The sequence below is a fragment of the Pristis pectinata genome, chromosome 6 (genome assembly GCF_009764475.1).
Source record: "Pristis pectinata isolate sPriPec2 chromosome 6, sPriPec2.1.pri, whole genome shotgun sequence".
NCBI lineage: Eukaryota > Metazoa > Chordata > Chondrichthyes > Rhinopristiformes > Pristidae > Pristis > Pristis pectinata.
In genome coordinates, this window is record NC_067410.1 from 66547869 (window position 1) to 66565680 (window position 17812).

A 17812-nucleotide genomic window follows, 5' to 3' on the forward strand; every position below is an offset into this window, starting at 1 on the left:
ATTTCCAACTTCCTTGAGCCGTTATCCCTCTCTTAGGTCAGTGCCATACTGTTGTCACTAACAAAACTAAGCCACACGGAAACTGCAACTGGGAGATATAGAAGTCTTTATTCACACTGCAGACCTTCTGGAGAGAGAGTCTAAGAGAATCTCACTCTCCTGACACAATGTTTTATACAGTTTAAACACAAAGATAACAATAAACAATAAAGAGTTCCGTGCAGAACTCGACAGTTTCATAAATTTCACCACAAATTTTCACCCTGCTCTCCAATTCACTTGGACTATCTCTGACACCTCTCTCTCCTTCCTCAATCTCTCCATCTCCATCTCAGGAGATTTCTTATCCACTGACTTCTTCTACAAACCCACTGATGCCCACAGCTATCTCAATTACAGCTCCTCCCACCCTGTCTCTTGCAAGTATGCTATCCCTTTTTCTCAATTTCTCTGCCTCCACTGCATCTGCTCCCATGATGAGGCTTTCCACTCCAGGACATCCGAGATGTCCAACTTCTTTTCTAACCGGGGCTCCCCCCCCCCCACCCGACTGTGGTTGAGAGAGCTCGCACCTGTCTTTCTGTCATTTCCTGCACCTCTGTTCTCACCCCCACCCCTCCCAGACCCAACAGGGATAGGGTCCCCCTTGTCCTCACATTTCATCCCACCAGCCTACACATCTAACACATCATTCTCCGCCACTTCCACCATCTCCAACGGGATCCCACAACCAAGTATATCTTCCCCTCCCCACAGCTTTCTTCCTTTCGCAGGGACTGTTCTCTCTCTGACTCCCTAGTTCACTCCTCCCCCACCACCCCACCCATCCCGCTCCCACCCTGGGAACTTTCCACTGCCCCCGCCATAGGTGCAACACCTCCCCTCCATCACTCCATCCAGGGACCCAAACAGTCCTTTCACGTGAGACAGAGATGCACCTGCACCTCCCTTAATGTCATCTGCTGCATTCAGTGCTCCAAGTGTGGCCTCCTCTACATTGGTGAGACCAAACGCAGACTAGGTGACCTTTTCACAGAACACTTGAGCTCTGTCCGTAACCGCGACCTGCATCTCCCCCTTGAAAGTCACTTCAATTCCGCCACCCACACTATCACTGACAAGTCAGTCCTCGAACTCCTCCACTACCAGGAGAATTCCAAGAGCAAACTGGAGGAACAACACCTTATTTTCCATCTTGGAACCTTGCAGCCTAACGGCATGAACATTGAATTCTCCCACTTTAAGTAATCCCCACAACTCCCCCCAAACCGTGGTTCTTCTCTTCTTCCCTTTCTTAGCCTCTCTTTCTTTTCTACCCCCTTTTGTTTTCGTTTCTCTCCTTACCTTTGACCCATCACCTAGTGGATCTGCTCTCCCCTCCCCCGCATCTGCCTATCACTATCTCTTACCTGCATCTACCAATCACCACCTTGTGCCCACCCCGCCTCCCCTCTTTTGTCCACCTATCACTGCTCTGCTTTTCCCTCCTATATATATTGGGCTTCCCCTTTTCCTATCTTCAGTCCTGTAGAAGGATCCTGACCCAAAACGTTGACGACCTGCTTTTCTCCACGTATGGTGCCTGGCCTGCTGAGTTCCTCCAGCATCATTGTGTTTTTCATCTAGATATTTGAGCATCTGCAGACCTTTGTTTCTCTAATGAACAATTAACTACAGTTTCAATGGCTATAAACCTACGTAACTTTAACATTTTGAATATAGTCAGGTAACTTTGCAAAATTACATATTTACAATGGGAGTACATCCCAGCTAGCAGAACCCCTTTGAATATTGAATACTGGTGTCTGTTACGAAAGCCTCTGTGTACAAACTCCAGACACCCAAAATATACCTCTTTTGTTACTGTGTTAAAGGATGGCTCCATGAACATACAACGAGCCAGAATATTAAGTGACACAACAGACCAGTCCTGAACTGTGCATTAAGTGGCAGAGATATGTCTTTAACAAATGAAAAACAGAGTGAAGTTGGAGGAACTCAGCAGGCCAGGCAGCATCTGTGGAGACAAGCAGGCGGTCAACGTTTCGGTTCAGGACTGAAGATAGGGAAAGGGGAAGCCCAATATAGAGGCAGGTGCTGGGGAGGAGGGGAGAGCAGATCCACAGGGGATGGGTCAAAGGTAAGGAGAGGAAAAAAATGTGTTAAAATAGGAGATAGCCTCTTAATGCCTTCCATGATCTCATCCTGAAGTTTTCAATGAGCACCAATTAACATGAACATTCATCTATTGTCTCCCCCTGCATTGTTTCAATGGTATAGTATCAGAATGACCCACACCCAATGAATGGTTTCAATGACCTCAAAGCATCAGTTAAAGTTAAATTATGAACATATTTTATTCCTGAAGACTGGTTCTCATTTTAATTAATTCATATTATGCTATCCATAATTTCATAACTCCAGAATAATCCCTAATGGACAGCACTCCTGCAAACGGTCTGAGTGGAGACTGTTGAGACATTGTAAGCCCAGAGATAAGGTAATTGTGATCCTGTTTAAGATTTCAGACTTCTGTATGGCAATGCTCATTTCAGAACTTCATAAAGGTCCATAGAAGTAGCCATTCTTTCCATGTCTTGCATTATCTCAGTTCCCTGCGTCATCAGTCCTCTAGCAACAGAGCTAGACTCTTGCGTTCTTTCCAGTACTGAGGTCAGTATGCATTGGCACATCTTCAGTTCCTGTCTAAGTTACTGATATATTGTACCTCCAGCAGTCCCATTTGCAATAGTAGTCCCAGGTTTCAGAATCTGTGTTCAGCTGAGCAAAGCTTAGCCGTGCTTATGCCTCTGAAGCGGACACTCCATAGCTGTCCCTGTTACTGGTACTTAGCTGTGTTCACTTGTCAGAAGCAAATCATGTAAAAGCACAACTAACTGTCCGAGTGTAATTACTTAAATTGGTGTGTGTTGTGTAGCTCATGGAAATGCATGATGAGAAGAATGAGATCCTCTGAGGGAGGGACCTTCCTCTTGCACTGGGTTGCAGTACATTTGAAGACAAAGTAAGGGATGTGGTTTAGCCATTGTACTCTTAACAATGATCAAACTCAATCCTCTCAAAGTTCCATCACTGATGAAATAATATCAGTACATATGTATTAGAAATATTGCATATACATCACCAACTTTCCATGAGCTTAGTTTCTACAAAGAGGCCTGTGGATACAACACATATCTCTTCTCCTGTATCATTTAGACGTATTATTTGTTGCAGACACCTCTAGCCCTCTTCTCCTCTCTTGTCCGTTGAGCTTTTTTATCTTACAAGAAGCTAAAAATTCATGTGAGTGCCCTCAAAGGATGTCACCATTCTCTGTAGGTGACAAATAAATAAGTGCAACACAATGAGTGGCAAGCGTATATGAGGAGGTGATGAAGTGCATAGAACAGTAAGTGATGGTGCTGAAAGTGAAGTGTGAGGAGTTATGTGATGGAGAACACATTTTTTCCAACTGATCAATATCTTCCTGTAATGTACAACTGTGCTCCTTGCTATCAAGTACTCCACCTATTTTTGTGTTATCCACAAACTTTCTAACCAAACCTTCTGCATTCATATCAGTCATAATGCATATGACAAACAGTAATGGTCCCAACACTGATCCTTGTGGTACACCACTAGTCACAAGCTTCCGACCACAAAATCAACCCTCCACCATCATCCTTTGCTTCCTATCACCAAGCCAATTTTGAATCCAATTTGGTTTGATGAAGGGTCTTTGACCTGAAACATTAACTATTTCTCTTTCCACAGACACATGCAGACATGGGCTGCTTCATTTGCTGAGCAATTATGAATAGAACTGACTATTGTATAGTCATCAGCAAACATTCACAATTCTGACTTTATGATGGAATGAGGGTCATTGATGAAGCAGCTGAACATGGTTGGCCGCAGGACAGTGCCCTGAGGAACTCCGAAGGTGAAATCCTAGGGCTGGATTAATTGACCTCCAATTACCTTTCTATGTGTGAAGTACAACTCTAAAAACAGTTCCTGTTGGATCCCATTGACTTTGGTTTCATTTAAGCTCCTTGATGGCACACTCAATCAAATGCTATTTTGATATCAAGGGTAGTCAGTCTTGCCTCACCTCTGGAATTCAGTACTTTGGTTCAGGTTTGGACCAAGGTTGTGATGAAGTCTGGAGCCCAGTAGTACCGGTGAATCCAAAACTGGGCATTGGTCAGTAGGTCAACTTGATAGCACCATTAATGGCAAATTTGAAAGTAGACTGATTGGATAGTAATTAGTTGCAAAGGATTTGTTCTGCTTTTTGTGAACAGGTTGTATGCAGACAATTTTTCAAATAGTAAAGTAGATGGCAGAACTGTAATTGATGCGGAATAGCTTGACTAGAGATCAATCCAGTTCTGGAGTGTAGGTCTTTGTTGCTATAGCTGGGATGTTCTCTGCTATCCTAGTCCTTGTTGTATCCTGTGCCTTCATCCATGTTCCAGGCCCCACCATCATTGAGGAGTCTCCCCCTCCTCCAGTTAACTGTTTAATTGACCACTGCCATTCACAGCCAGATGTGGTTTCTTTGTAGATCTTTGGTCTGATCCATTGGTTGCGAGATTGCTTAGGTCTGTCCATTGCACACTGTTTTTGCTAGTTAGCAAACATACAGTCCTGTATTACAGTTTCACTTGGCTGGCACCTCATTATTGTTAGGTATGTCTAGTGCTGCTCTCAGTATTCACTTGTGCACTCCTCATTGTATCAAGGCTGATCCCTGGCTTGATCGAAATGGTAGAGTGAGGGAAATGCCAGGCAATGAGGTTACAGATTGTGTTTATGTGCATTTCTAATGTTGTTGTTGGTCCACAGTGTGGCATGAATGTCTAGCCGACCTGTTTGATCTGTTCAGAGTCTATTCCATTTAGTATTTTTATAATGTTACACAACACAATGGAAACGTCCTTCGTCTGAAGGTAGGATTTGGTCTCCACTAGGACAGTGCAGTGGTCACTGCTACTAATGCTATTATGGATAAATGTATGTGCTACAGACAAATTGGTGAGAATGACATCAAACTGGTTCATCCCTCACTACATACCACAGACTGGTCCAGCAGCTTTGTCTTTCAGGAGTCAGCCACTTCAGTCTATGGTGGTGCTAATGAGTTAGTCTTGGTGATGGATAGTGAAAAGTACCCACCCTTGCTTTTTTATAAAGTGTTTCTTCCAAATATTGTTCAACATGGAAGAACACTGATTCATCATCTCAGGAAAGGTGGAAAGTGATTGTCAGGAGGAGGTTTCCTTGCCCATCATTGATCTAATCACTTAAAACTTCCTGAAATTAATATTGAGAATCAATTCTGCCTTTATTTGACCACAGTGCCATCCCTGCTGGCAGGACAAAATGTAACCAGGGATTGTAATGGAGGACACTGGCACATTGCAAATAAGGTATCATTCCATAAGTATGACTATGACAGATTCTTGCTTGATTAGTCTATTGGAACAGTTCTCCCAATTTAGCCATTGTCTCCAAATGTTCAAGAGGAGGATTTTGCTGTGCCTGAATTTGGTGCCTCAGGCAACATCAGGTGGTCCATCCAGTGTTATCCCTTCTCCATTTGAATATTGCAGATTGGTACAATTGGGTGGCTTGCAAGGCCACTTCAGAGGGCATTTAAGAGTGAACTACAAGGAGTGAGTCGGTAGGGCAGACCAAGTAAGGATGGCAGCTCTGTCTCTGAAGGACTGCAGTGAACCATTTTGGAATTTTAAGAATATCTGGTAGTGTCCATGGTTATTACTGCTAAAACTAGCTGGATTGCTGAAGTGGGTATTTCACCTGAACACTAATTTTCTCTCTGTCTGGCCTGCTGAGCGTTTTGAGCAGCTTCTGCTTTATTTCACGTTTGCGACATCTGCAGCATTATCCTGCGGCTGCAGACATCGCCCCGCCCCCCCTCGCGGCAGCGGTCATTGACCCCGCCCCTATGTCCGAAGCCCCGCCCCTAGCAGCAGCGCCGCCCGAAGCCCAATAGGGAGCGGTGTACTGGGCCCCTGCTCGCCAAGGTCCTTCAATTTATAGTTGCCCTTTGCAGCCGCCTGAAAGTCCAATCATTTTAATGTATTTTATCCCAAATTGCCATCCATGAAAAGTAGAAGCGACGAGCATAAACATTCTTTAACTAACGGTCCTCTGTCAAAGCGAAAAGGCGATTGTTGTTATTTGATCGGGAACAAGTGAGGTGAGCCCCCGAGGTCCTGGGACGGTCGCTGTGGACACCCAAGATGGCGGCGCTCTGGCTCGCCGGCTCTGGTGAGTGAAGGGAGCGGGAAGAGGCGGCTCCCACCGGGCAGCGGCCGAGCCCCCGCCAGCCTGCGGCCAAGGGAATGGCGGTGCTATTCCGCCGCGGCAGGCAAGCAATCGGACCCTCGGATCGCGCTGCTGCTCGATCTCGCTGCCGGCTCCTGACTCGGGCTGCCGTCCGCCTGCTTGACCGTGAATCGGGCCGCGCCCGCCGGTGGTGCCGAGGCCGCGGACCGTGGTGTTTTATCGGCGTATTGTGTTCGGGGCCGTCCGCGTCCGTGAGGGGAGTGGGGGGGGGTGGGTTGGCGGGGGGGGAGAGATGAGCAACTTTCCGAAGAGGCAGTGATTGGCAACGGGTCCAGCCAATCGGGGAGTTCCCTTCGGTTGATGTGGTTGGGTTTCGGCCAATCGGCGGCAGGTGGGCGGGACCCGCGCTCCCGGCAGCCCAGGTCCGGGAGCGCGGCGGCGGCGACACGCCGAGGGTTGTGATTGGAGGAGACGGTAAACGTCAGGTGTGGGAGGAAGTGCCCAATGCTGGCCCCGGCACCCGCGCCTGTATTTGTTGGGAGTCCGGTGCTGACCAGTGGCGGCATGCAGAGTGGGTGCTGCTCATTGCATGCTGTAGCGTGCACTTCGTACAATGTCTGTATTGGCACCCCAAACAGATGGATTTCAGTATGCATACCCAGGCATACTTTAGAGTACTGTTCATGCCAGTACCCATAGCATGGTGCAATGTAATTATTGCATACTCCTTATGCCTTCACTACCAACGTGTTGGGTGCTTATTGCTGGAAATAAAGTGTTGTTACTGTCTGTGCATGAATTGAAAAATAATAGTTTTTACTTACATGCACCGCACCATTCACAACCCTTTCCTTGTCATGCTTGCTTCTTCACCACTCAAGTGTGGTTCAGGGCTTTGCGATTATTAGCTTTGCAGCTGTATCCATGCATGCTGCCATGCTGACGAACTTGCATCCAAAGCATGGCACTGGCACTCAGATCATGTGCCAGCTACCTTGACTACACCACCAACTAAGTCACGATAGCATCCTTGTATGCTAGCCAAACCATTGTGTCTGTGCGCCCACTGAGGATCACATGGTTACACTCTGCACAGATGCTGCTTGACCTGCTGTCTACTGCCAGCATTTTTTAAATGTTTTAGATTTTCAGCATTTGCATTTTTTTGCTTTTCAATTAGTTAGCCCAGTCATGCTTCTCCAGTGGAGTGTTTTGGATTCACCCTGTTCAAGAGTCATGAGTACAAAAGTTTCATGTGGCACTCTAGTGCAGCAGTGAAAGGCTAATGCATTATTAGGGTGTCTGTGTTTTGGATGTGACATTAAACAGAGGCATTATCTGTCCTCTTAGATGTGCAGAAAAGATTCCATGGAATTATTTTCTAAAAATGCTTGGACATGCTCTGAATGTCCTAGGCAATATTTATCATTCCAAAAGTATTATTATCTTGCTATTTGTGGGAGTTTATGGAGCTCAAATTGGTTGCTGTGTTTCATTCAGATTTTTTATCTACAAGGTGCTTTGGAATATCCTGAAAGGGTTGTGAATGGTGACATGTAAATAAAAACTTTTTTTCAATTCATGCACAGACACTACCAACACTGTGCATTTCAAGCACTGGTACAAAGTACATTGGCCTAGAAATCAACATAATGGTGAGGCGCTGGCATCTTTGGACAAATATATGTGAGCAGTTTAGGTAGGGTTAAATGGAAATAATTAAAAGTTGCTTTCAGTTGTCAATCTGCTGTGAATTTTGCAAAGGTGGCATCAGGCTGGCTGTATCTCCTTTAAATTGCATTGAGTGGTCCAAAGTTGTTTGATTTATGAATTAGATCGGGAATGATTGGAAGGCAATTGGTTACAAAGTCTGATACATATTTAATAAAAACAAAGGAGATACTGAAATACTCAATTCAGAAAGCATTTGTTGGGAAAGAGACAAATAGAACATTTCAAGTTGAAATATCTGAAGAAAGACTTTGAACTGTAATGTCTGCACATTTAAGCTCTGAAGTGTGCATTTTTAATTTGGGCAATTGGATGCTGAATTGATTCTCAAAATACATTTGTTGAGTGTGTGTTCTAACGTACCATGAGTTTTACAGGGTGGTCATTTTGTTGAGGGCATTAGTGCATGCTCATCTAATGCCTCCCAGAGCATTTCATATGGCAGTTTGTTGTCAGTCAGTATGCACTATTGATTTAGTGTCAGTGCTGTATTTTGGAGCTCAGTCCTCCAGCTAATGTCCTTCAGCTGCTGCAGTTATCAAGGTGGCCATGTCCATGATTTGCTTCAAGTATGGAACTGCTGATACTTGCAACGTCTCATTGTTTGATCTACTGTTGCATAAGGCTGATCACTAATTACATTTCATTCTCTGTGCTATATGGCATCATGAGAGCAGGCATGTGACTGCAAAGCTTGCAGGCTTCCCAGATTACAGGCATGCTGCCCATTGCATGCACATTGTTTTGAGAGTGCCGCATGTAAACCTGCATTGTAACCAAAAGGGAAACCTTTCCGTTAATGTTTGACTGGTTTGGGGCCATGGACAGTGCACCATGCAGGTCAGTGACCAAGATCCAGGTAGCAGTTGTGACACTTTCATTCCCACCATTCAGCTGTCCCATCAGCATTTGCGCCACCAGGCAAACTTAAGGTTGATACTGAGCAATGGAAGCTATCCTTTGAGGATGTGGATAATGACTCTGGTCCCCAAATCACACATTTATGGGTAGCATGTTCACAACAGCTCCTTTGTTGCAACAAGAAATGTTATGGAGCGGACTGTTAGGGTGTTGAAATAGTATTGGTGGCTGTACGGCTGTGAGGCAGCCCTTGGTATTCAGCAGAGCAGATGTCAAGACTAGTTGTGATCTACTGCATGCAGAACAACTTCATCAACATGAGGGCAAAACCTGTGTCACGATCTATCTCACTAGCAGCCGAGGGGAAGGAGGCAACTTAGAAAGCTGGGCTCATTTGGCTGTAAGTGCACTCTCAATTTCTGTTCCTCAGCAGTCCACACCTTTCCTCCCCCTTTTGTTCATCATCACAGCATCCTTTGGTTTGATGTTTTTGCATATTTTTCCTTGTAATGTAAAAGGAAGCCATTTGGCCCATCAAGTCTCTGTCAGCTCTCAGATCAATCCCATCAACCCTTTTCTCCCATTTATTTCCCAGTAACCTATTCTCTCTTAGGTGCTCATTAACTCCCCATTGATTTTGTTTACCACCCACCTAGTGTAGCATGCCTTTGGGACGTCACAGGGAGAATTTGCAACCGCCGCACAGGCAGCTCCTGAGGTCAGAATCGAATCCGGGTTGCTAGAGCTGTGAGGCAGCAGGGCTATGTGCTGTGTCATTGTGCCACAAAAGTAAAAAGTAAATGTGCAATAATGATTCCAAACAAATATAGACATCACAACATGCCTGTGTTCCTTAGAAACATTTGTCTTGTGCATTCCCTTTGCCTGTCTTTTTCATCTGTTGCTCCTGTCTGGTGGTTGCAGCATGGGCAGTAAAGACTGCTGGGGATGGGTGCAACTGGCCTTGGAGGATGAGCTCATCAGGCCAAAGGCCTGGTTTCGAGCTACACCATCTTGTTATGAGTGGCAGTAGTTTGGGCAGACTGGCTTGCAGACAGCAGCAAGGGCATTGTCAGTATGCCAATGATGGGATCAAAAATGCCTCTATTCTGAAGACAACAGATTTTTGCTCGGTGCAACCACTCTTACTCCCTTGGGGTGGCATCTCATCAAACATGTAACGAAATTAAAACAAAAACTGCTGGAGGAACTCATTATGAAACCTTCACTAATGAAGTGAAAAATGAGTAAAAGAATGGGACAATTGCTGATCCTTAAAGAAAAGCTGTGGAACTAGTTTGGAGAAACCATCCTGGTCAATGTCACACAATATGTAAGGGCCCAGATTCATTGGGCCAAAATGTACTTTGTTTCTAACTTGGTGGTTCCAAAATAGACTGCACATTGCATTGTAAATGAGCTGGAGGTCAGATGTTGGCCCTCAGCTTTAAACGCCAGGGTCATTGGCATGCGTTGCATAACCTCATTCATTTGAATGGGTTTGCCGACCTTGATTTAAAAAAGTGCAGCTTTTAGTTTAATGTTTTACTGATCTGTAGCACTTATAGGTGTTCTGAGTGAAATATTTTAATTAAAAATATATAATAATCAAATCCATTAATTTAAAGCCTTTGATAATGACCTGTCAAGGGCCACCAGGTCAATGTCAAGTTGAGTTTACTCTAGTCAATGGTTGGGATCTGAGCTGCTTGGCAGGATGGCCACATCTGCGGGGCTTCCTGTACAATTGGATGCACAAGGTTGCAAAAGTAATTACACCCAAAAGAATAGCTTGGGGAATGAGTGCGAACACAATTGGCCCATTACTTCAGTGGATCGAAAATCAGTACTAGCCTGTAGCAGAGTGTTCAGTGAAAAGTATTCATAAATATTTAGCATGTTTGAAAAAAATGCATCAAACATGTTCAAATAAATTTAGATGTCAGTTTACAAAGCAGAAGAAATCTGTGGGTGCAGTCACCAAATCGCATACATAAAATCAGGTATTTGTGGATGATCTTCCTAATGAGCCAATGCGACATGGCTGAATGTGAAATGATCGAGATTGTTAGTGGACTTAAATCAGTTTTCAAGTGAATGCTGAAGATTTCCAGAATGCTAAATGTCACATTGAATAGAAGACTCATTCCAAAAATAACACTGCACAGACTTCCAGTGAATACCTATGAAATGGATCAAGGTATCCCTCAACTGAAGGGAATACTTATCCTATCCAAAATAACTGTTGCTTTTCACTATCAGGAGTCAATCAGGATTCCTCTCTTTGCCGTACTAAGTGGTGATCTATTGTGGTTAGTGTGTGCCTGGGATTACAGTTAAACTTTTGATAATCTGCCAAATAACCGTTTAGCATTTGTGTTATCAAGTAATGTTCGCAGTCTCCCTTTTGATTCACTGGGGCCCTAGTTCCCCGCCGCTCACTTCCGACTCATTGGGACCCCAGTTCTGACACTCATTCAACTCACCAGGACTCTGGCTCCCCTTTCTCTTTCAAATGACTAGGGTTCTGTTTCCAATGCTCCTTTTAAACTAACTTGGTTCATTGAGAAATTTATTCTAATACTGTGTAAAATAGAAGAAAAGGAAATTAAAAACGTGTTGTCATACATCCATTAGTCAGGAAATGTTACTAATCCAACACCACTAAAGTCCTGAGTGTGCCAGATTATCAGAATTTTACTGTTGCAACAATGTGAGTGTTTTAAGGGGTCAGTGATTAAGATTTTGTAATGGTCATTTCCATTGCATCGTTGAATTAGATTTAATTAGATCCACATTGATGTTGACGATTCTTGATTTTATTCATTAGTTTTAGTATTATCAATTTTACTGCTGATTGTTCAGCTTTTTTTTAACTTTGCTAATTATTTTCTTGAAATGTGCTATCTACAGGTTCTCAGCTCAGGTACTGGTCCAATGCTACTGTCATAGAAGGAAACAAATAGCCTTCAGTAAACAGTGTATCATATGCAAGCTATTTTCCCGTTATACTGCAGTGCATACAAACTTACTTAGTTTGTTCTGTCATTCAACAAAACACATTCCCCTCAAGATACTGTAACGCTAACTGGCTGCTTGGTGCAGTACAGACATTATTCACATTGGGTTTATGTTCTGAGTGCCTGATTGCTACTGGAGCATACAAGCTTTGTAGCCTTAACATTATTAAGTTGTGATTTGTTTTTATTCTGATTGAGGCCAAATTCTGGTATGATATATAGAGTAAATGGCAGGGACCTTCGGAGCATTAATGTACAAAGAGATCTTGAGGTGCAAGTCCATAGCTCCATGAAAGTGGGAACATAGGTGGATAGGGTAGTGAAAAGAGCATTTAGTGTACTTGCCTTCATGGGCTGAGGTGTTGTGTATAAGAGTTGGGATATTATGTTGTAGGCGTACAAAACATTGGTTAGAACGCATTTCGAGCATTGTGTCCAGTTTGGGTTGCCACACTACTGGATGGATGTGGTAGCAATAGAAAGAATGCAGAAGAGATTTACCTGGATGGCACTTGGAATGGAGGGCTGTAGTTACAAGGAGGGATTGGTTAGGCTGGGCTTATCCTCACTGGAATGCAGGAGACTGAGGCGTGACCTTTACAAAATTATGAGGGGCATTGATAGGATACGTAGTCAGAATCTTATCAAGGGCAGGGGAGTCGAGAACTAGAGAGCGCAGGTTTAAAGTGAGAGTGGAGAAATTTAAAGGAGAGCTAAGTTTTACGCACAGAGGGTAGTGAATATCTGGAACGAGCTGCCAGAGGCGGTAGTGGAGATGAATACTATTACAGCATTTAAAAGAGATTTTGACAGGCGCTTGGAAAGGATTAGAGGTATATGGTCCTAATACAGACAAATTCAAGTTCAAGTTACACTTTATTGTCATTCACCCAGGTGCTGTAAAACACAAGGAGGAACAAAATGTCATTTCCCCCAGACTCACACAACAGAGGACATGCAGTACATAGAACAAAAGAACATACAATAAACACAGACAGAAAAATTGTGCAAGCACAGATAGTGCAAAAAATGGTATATACAGGATATAAAATTATTGCAGGGTTAGTGCAAAACCAAATTAGACAAAGAAAATACAGAACTCAGTGTATTCCACTAAGTGTATAAACATGTTCAGCAGCAGCCAAGGTTCTTATGCGCCTTTGTGCAAACCAGGACTTTTGACATGGCATTTGTCTGAGACTGCCTCCAGGGTATTCAAGAGCCTGACAGCCTGGGAGAAAAACTGTTACACAGTCTAGTAGTTCTAGCCCGGATGCTCCGGTACTGCTTGTCAGACGGCAGTGAGACAAATAGGTCGTGGGAGGGATGAGAGGGATCATCTATGATTCTGCAGGCCTTGTGGGTGCATCATGTGTTGTAGATGTCCAGGATGGAGGGAAGAGGTACTCCAGTGATCTTTCCAGCTGCGTTCGCAATTCTCTGCAGAGTCTTGCGGTCTGAGGTGTTACAGTTACCGTACCAGGCAGAGATGCAGCTGGTCAGGACAGTCTCAATGATACCCCTGTAGAATGTGGTGAGGGTGGGGGAGAGCAAGTTTGCTCTCTTCAGCCACTGTAGGAAATGGAGACACTGCTGTGCCTTCTTGGTGAGGGAGGAGGTGTTGGTTGACCAGGACAGATCGTCTGCTACGTGCATTCCCAAGAACTTATAATAGCTGACTCTCTGTACAATGGTGCCATTGATGCACAGGGCTGAGTGGTCAGCCTGGGCCTTTCTAAAATCCAGAATCATCTCCCTTGTTTTGTCCACGGTCAAGGAGAGATTGTTGACTGAGCACTAGTCCACCAGCCTCTCCACCTCCTCTCTATAAGCTGTTTCATCGTTCCTGCTGATGAGACCCACCACTGTTGTATCATCAGCAGACTTGATGATATGGTTGATGAAATGGGATAAGCGTTGATAGGCATCACTGTTGGTATGGACAAGGTGGGCCAAAAGAGCCTGTTTCTGTGCTGTCTTTCCATGATTCTGTGATTTTTATGGGATTGGAGTAGGAAAGAATTAAGTTAAGTATAATTGAGACTGATAACAACTAATCTACTGTACTTCTTGCAGCTAAGAACCACAGTTCTGGGATTCTTGCAACGATAGCTCTGGTATGTGTTTCCTTCTTGGTTGTGAATGGCCGACTCGAAGGCAGTGACAACAACGCTGACTACCAAGTGGCCATCTACACCATTGTTACTGGAAGCAAGGTAATTCCGTGCCAATACAGTGCCTACGGGATTGGTAATTCATACGTCCTATTTTTTCCATCTATATGGGGCTTTCTTGCCATTCACAGTGTGAACATTATATAGCACCTGATCAGTGAATATTTGATGCTGAGAAAGAGATTGTGCTTCTTGAAAAATTACATAAAAATTAGGAGGGGTATAAAAACTAGTAGTTTCTACAATTATTTTGGTTATTAGCCAACATATTATTTCAGCTTCAGTTTTACAACTTGCCATGCTGTGATTTTTTGAGGGTGAGATTGGAAGAAGAAGGAAAAGGTGTTTAGCATTGTGCAGCACTGTTACTTTGTTACAGTATTTTCTAAGCGAGCCAACAATAGCTGTGTGTCCTTCAGTGTCACAGAAACAAAGTCACACTTACCTTGATTTTAAGTGCCAGAAGTCACAATAATTAATATAAAAGAGGATTCTTTTATATAGAAGTATGAAGAATATATAAATATAAAGAATCTATTTCACCTTTTTGCTAAATACCTTTTGGTCCCTTTCATTGGACTTGCACCCTTTTCCTTTACTCTATTCTGGAACTTCGGTGTTTGTACTTGTGTCCTGCATCTAAAGTAACCACTTTAATTAATGAATGCCTTGTTGGTTGTTTTTTGGGTGGTCATTCAGTGCAGAATCTTCCATCTAAATAGATCAATAATAATGGATAGATACAGTTTTGGTGCAGTATCTCAATCACAATCCAAAGTCTGTTCGAGGAAATAAAAGAGGCACCAGTGGGATCCAATAACATTAGCAAGTTGTTGTAGTTGTGAATTTTGGATAAATGACAGAAAGATAGTTAAATAAGCACCTAGCAAGATCATTTCTAATATTTTCTATTTAACTTGCTCTTATCTGTAAAATAATGATATAATAGAAAAAGTAAGTAAATTGTAAGATTATTATTTCTATTGCAGTGAATTTTTGGCTGAAGAAAGCAAAGCTAAATTCTGGGATTTTGTGGATGCCACTCAAGAAATCCATCCAGAGGATCATGAAGGTAGAAATGAATTAATTGTACACTGATATAATTTGATAGGATTGGCTATCTCCTTCGCATTAGTTCAAATCTCATACTGAACCCTATAAGGCAACATTTGGGGTAGAAGTTGGGGAGAAACACACTAGCCTGATTAAGCATTTGATAGAGTCTTGGTTTTGTGTTCCACCTCAACCTTGTCATGAAGTCTCTTGTCTTTTTTTGGCTGTATAATGCCACCAAGTTGTTTAGTATATGTTCATATTATACAATAAGAATGAGTAAGTTGACCAAACTTACGTTTCTTCAGAGTAATATTAAGCATCGTGTGCTGATAATTTTTCATGAATAATTCTGATTTTCTGTGGCGGTTGAAAAAAACCAGACCAAAGTATTCTCGTGGTTCACTGGAACGTTTGAATAAGACTGTTTGTCATTTACTGAGCCTGATTTGATATCGATCAGAATTAGCTGCAATGCCAATAATTATGTAAGATTATTACATAATTATGCATTATGTAAGATGCTTCATTGGTGGATTTTCACCACAGTTGCTGGTAAAATAATTAGAATATTTTGTGAAGAAGACAAACGTGGCCAATGCCTATACGTTTAAGAAATGAAGGTCTTACAAAGGACAGAACAATCCAACAGAAATGGATTTAGGTGTAATGGCTCTTTGATAATATGGACGGATTTTCATGTCTGGACAATATCTTTGAATTGCTGAAATAGTATCAAATTTTTCAAGAAGATTAGTTTCACAGTGTGTCAGAACTTTAGCATGACCATCAACCACTCAACTAAAGGTCCCGTCTGGTGAAGAGAAGATAATTGGAAGTAAATGACAGTTCAGATTCTAGATATTTGTCTTCTCCAGTGCATCCCTAGTGCTTTACTTGGGCCTTTTCTGCTGCCTCTTGTTTCCAGTAACTTTCCCATAGTTCTTTTAGAAATTGAACAATAAGTTTGTAGGTACAGAATGCTCTTACCAAAAGCATGTGAAATAAAAGACTTGTGGCTCATGTAAAAGTAATCCTATTAGTTTATATGCCCATCATTCAAAGATAAACTAATAGCTACTCCTTGTCAACTTTGTTAATCTGGTGAGCCTTCCATCTTTGATTTGCCCCATAGTCTATACTGAATTTGCTGGCACTTCATATCTACTATCATTAGTTTTAATTAACTTGGATAGAAATGGGAAAAGTGAGAGAAGCTTCCTTTACCTTTTTTTTCGAAACTTGGTGTTACTGTCAAGGCCAGCTTTGCCATCCCTTGTTTCCCTTGAGAAGAAGGTGATGAGCCACTTTCTTGAACTGCTGCCAACTTTTTTGTGAAGGTGCTCCCACAATGACATTGGATGGGGATAGGTTTGGACCCAGCACCTATGAAGAAACAGATATATTTCCAAGACAAGATGATGTTCAATATGAAGAGCCTGCAGGTGGTAATATTTCCATGTGCCTGTTGTCCATGTCCTCCTTGGTGGTAGAAGTTGTGGTGATTCTGTTGGAGTGCTGTTCAGTAACTCTTGATGGAAATGCATGTGTTGGGTCTGGGTGACAACATTGCCAGGCTTGTCTATCCATCTATCCTCAGTGGTCAAATAAGATTGAATATTACCCAGGAGTCTAAGATCCTTCCAGGAAGGAAGGTGGGTAGGTGTGTATATATAAACGGGAAAGGAGCAATGAAAGAATATATGCAGCATTGTAATTATTTTTTTTACATGGCAGGAACCGATACTTTATACTACAACCACGTATTACAGAAAGCTGGTGAGGTTTTGACCCCTGTACAGGTCAACCTTCTGAAGTTTGCCTTATCCCTACGGGCTTATTCGGCCACTGTTCAAATGTTTCAGCAGGTGAGTGGACTACTTTTGTGTTTTGTGCAATCAATGGAAACGAGTAACTGTATTTTGTTTTTTTTTTGTTGATGATATAATTGATACAAACTCCTTGAATAGATTGCAGCAGAGGAGCCCCCTCCAGAAAACTGTTCTGCTTTTATAAATGTGCACGGGGAGAAAACCTGCAGTCCTGACAGATTGGAGGTAGTTCTTCAGAATGCCCTGGAGAGGTAAAACAAACACACTGTGAGAATGAAAATATAAGTTGTGAAGTGTTTCTGAAATTGTAAACTAGTAGAATTCAAAATAATTAGAAAATTTATGATTAATTATAAGTGAGTTTTGGTATCGATACTGTACAAGACAAGTTCAATGAGTTTTCGTTTGTAATAGTATTCCTTTGGTGCAGAACTTGGTTTCAAATGGATAAATATCCAATAATGGTGCTTCAACAATTGTTAATGTGATCAATTAATGCTTTAGATTCAAAACACACTTCATTGGCATAAATCAATATCTTGTCAAAATCCAAAGAACTATTGTATGCTGCTTACCTTTATGGGGATTCTTTTTTTACACTCCATTGTGGCAGTCAACAGATGTTCCAACTTACTTCGAGTATTGATAATTTGAGTTTCAGCTGTTGGGAGCTGAACCAGTTGTTAAACTCCAAGACTTCGATTGCCATTTGTTTTTGGATTATCCGATTTGTAACTAAAGTTGATGTTCTTGTCTCACAGTTTAGATTAAGTTGCTGAAGTACCAGATTCCATGGCAGAATGCAATAAATCAGTAAAAT

The 17812-nt window shown here is 42.6% G+C and overlaps 1 protein-coding gene across 2 annotated transcripts in view; it reads left to right on the forward strand.

The window, feature by feature from the left end:
- Positions 1-6108: 6108 nt before the first annotated feature.
- The window catches only part of uggt1 (UDP-glucose glycoprotein glucosyltransferase 1), a 116314-nt gene continuing 104610 nt past the window's right edge, over positions 6109-17812 (forward strand). Inside the window, exons 1-5 of one of the 2 annotated variants that reach the window (XM_052017697.1) lie at positions 6109-6303; positions 14010-14149; positions 15097-15179; positions 16898-17028; positions 17131-17243. In XM_052017697.1, the coding sequence (XP_051873657.1) occupies positions 14076-14149; positions 15097-15179; positions 16898-17028; positions 17131-17243 (401 nt within the window). In that variant the 5' untranslated portion in view covers positions 6109-6303; positions 14010-14075. The remainder of the gene's footprint in view (positions 6304-14009; positions 14150-15096; positions 15180-16897; positions 17029-17130; positions 17244-17812) is intronic. The other variant, XM_052017698.1, reaches the window with a different exon arrangement.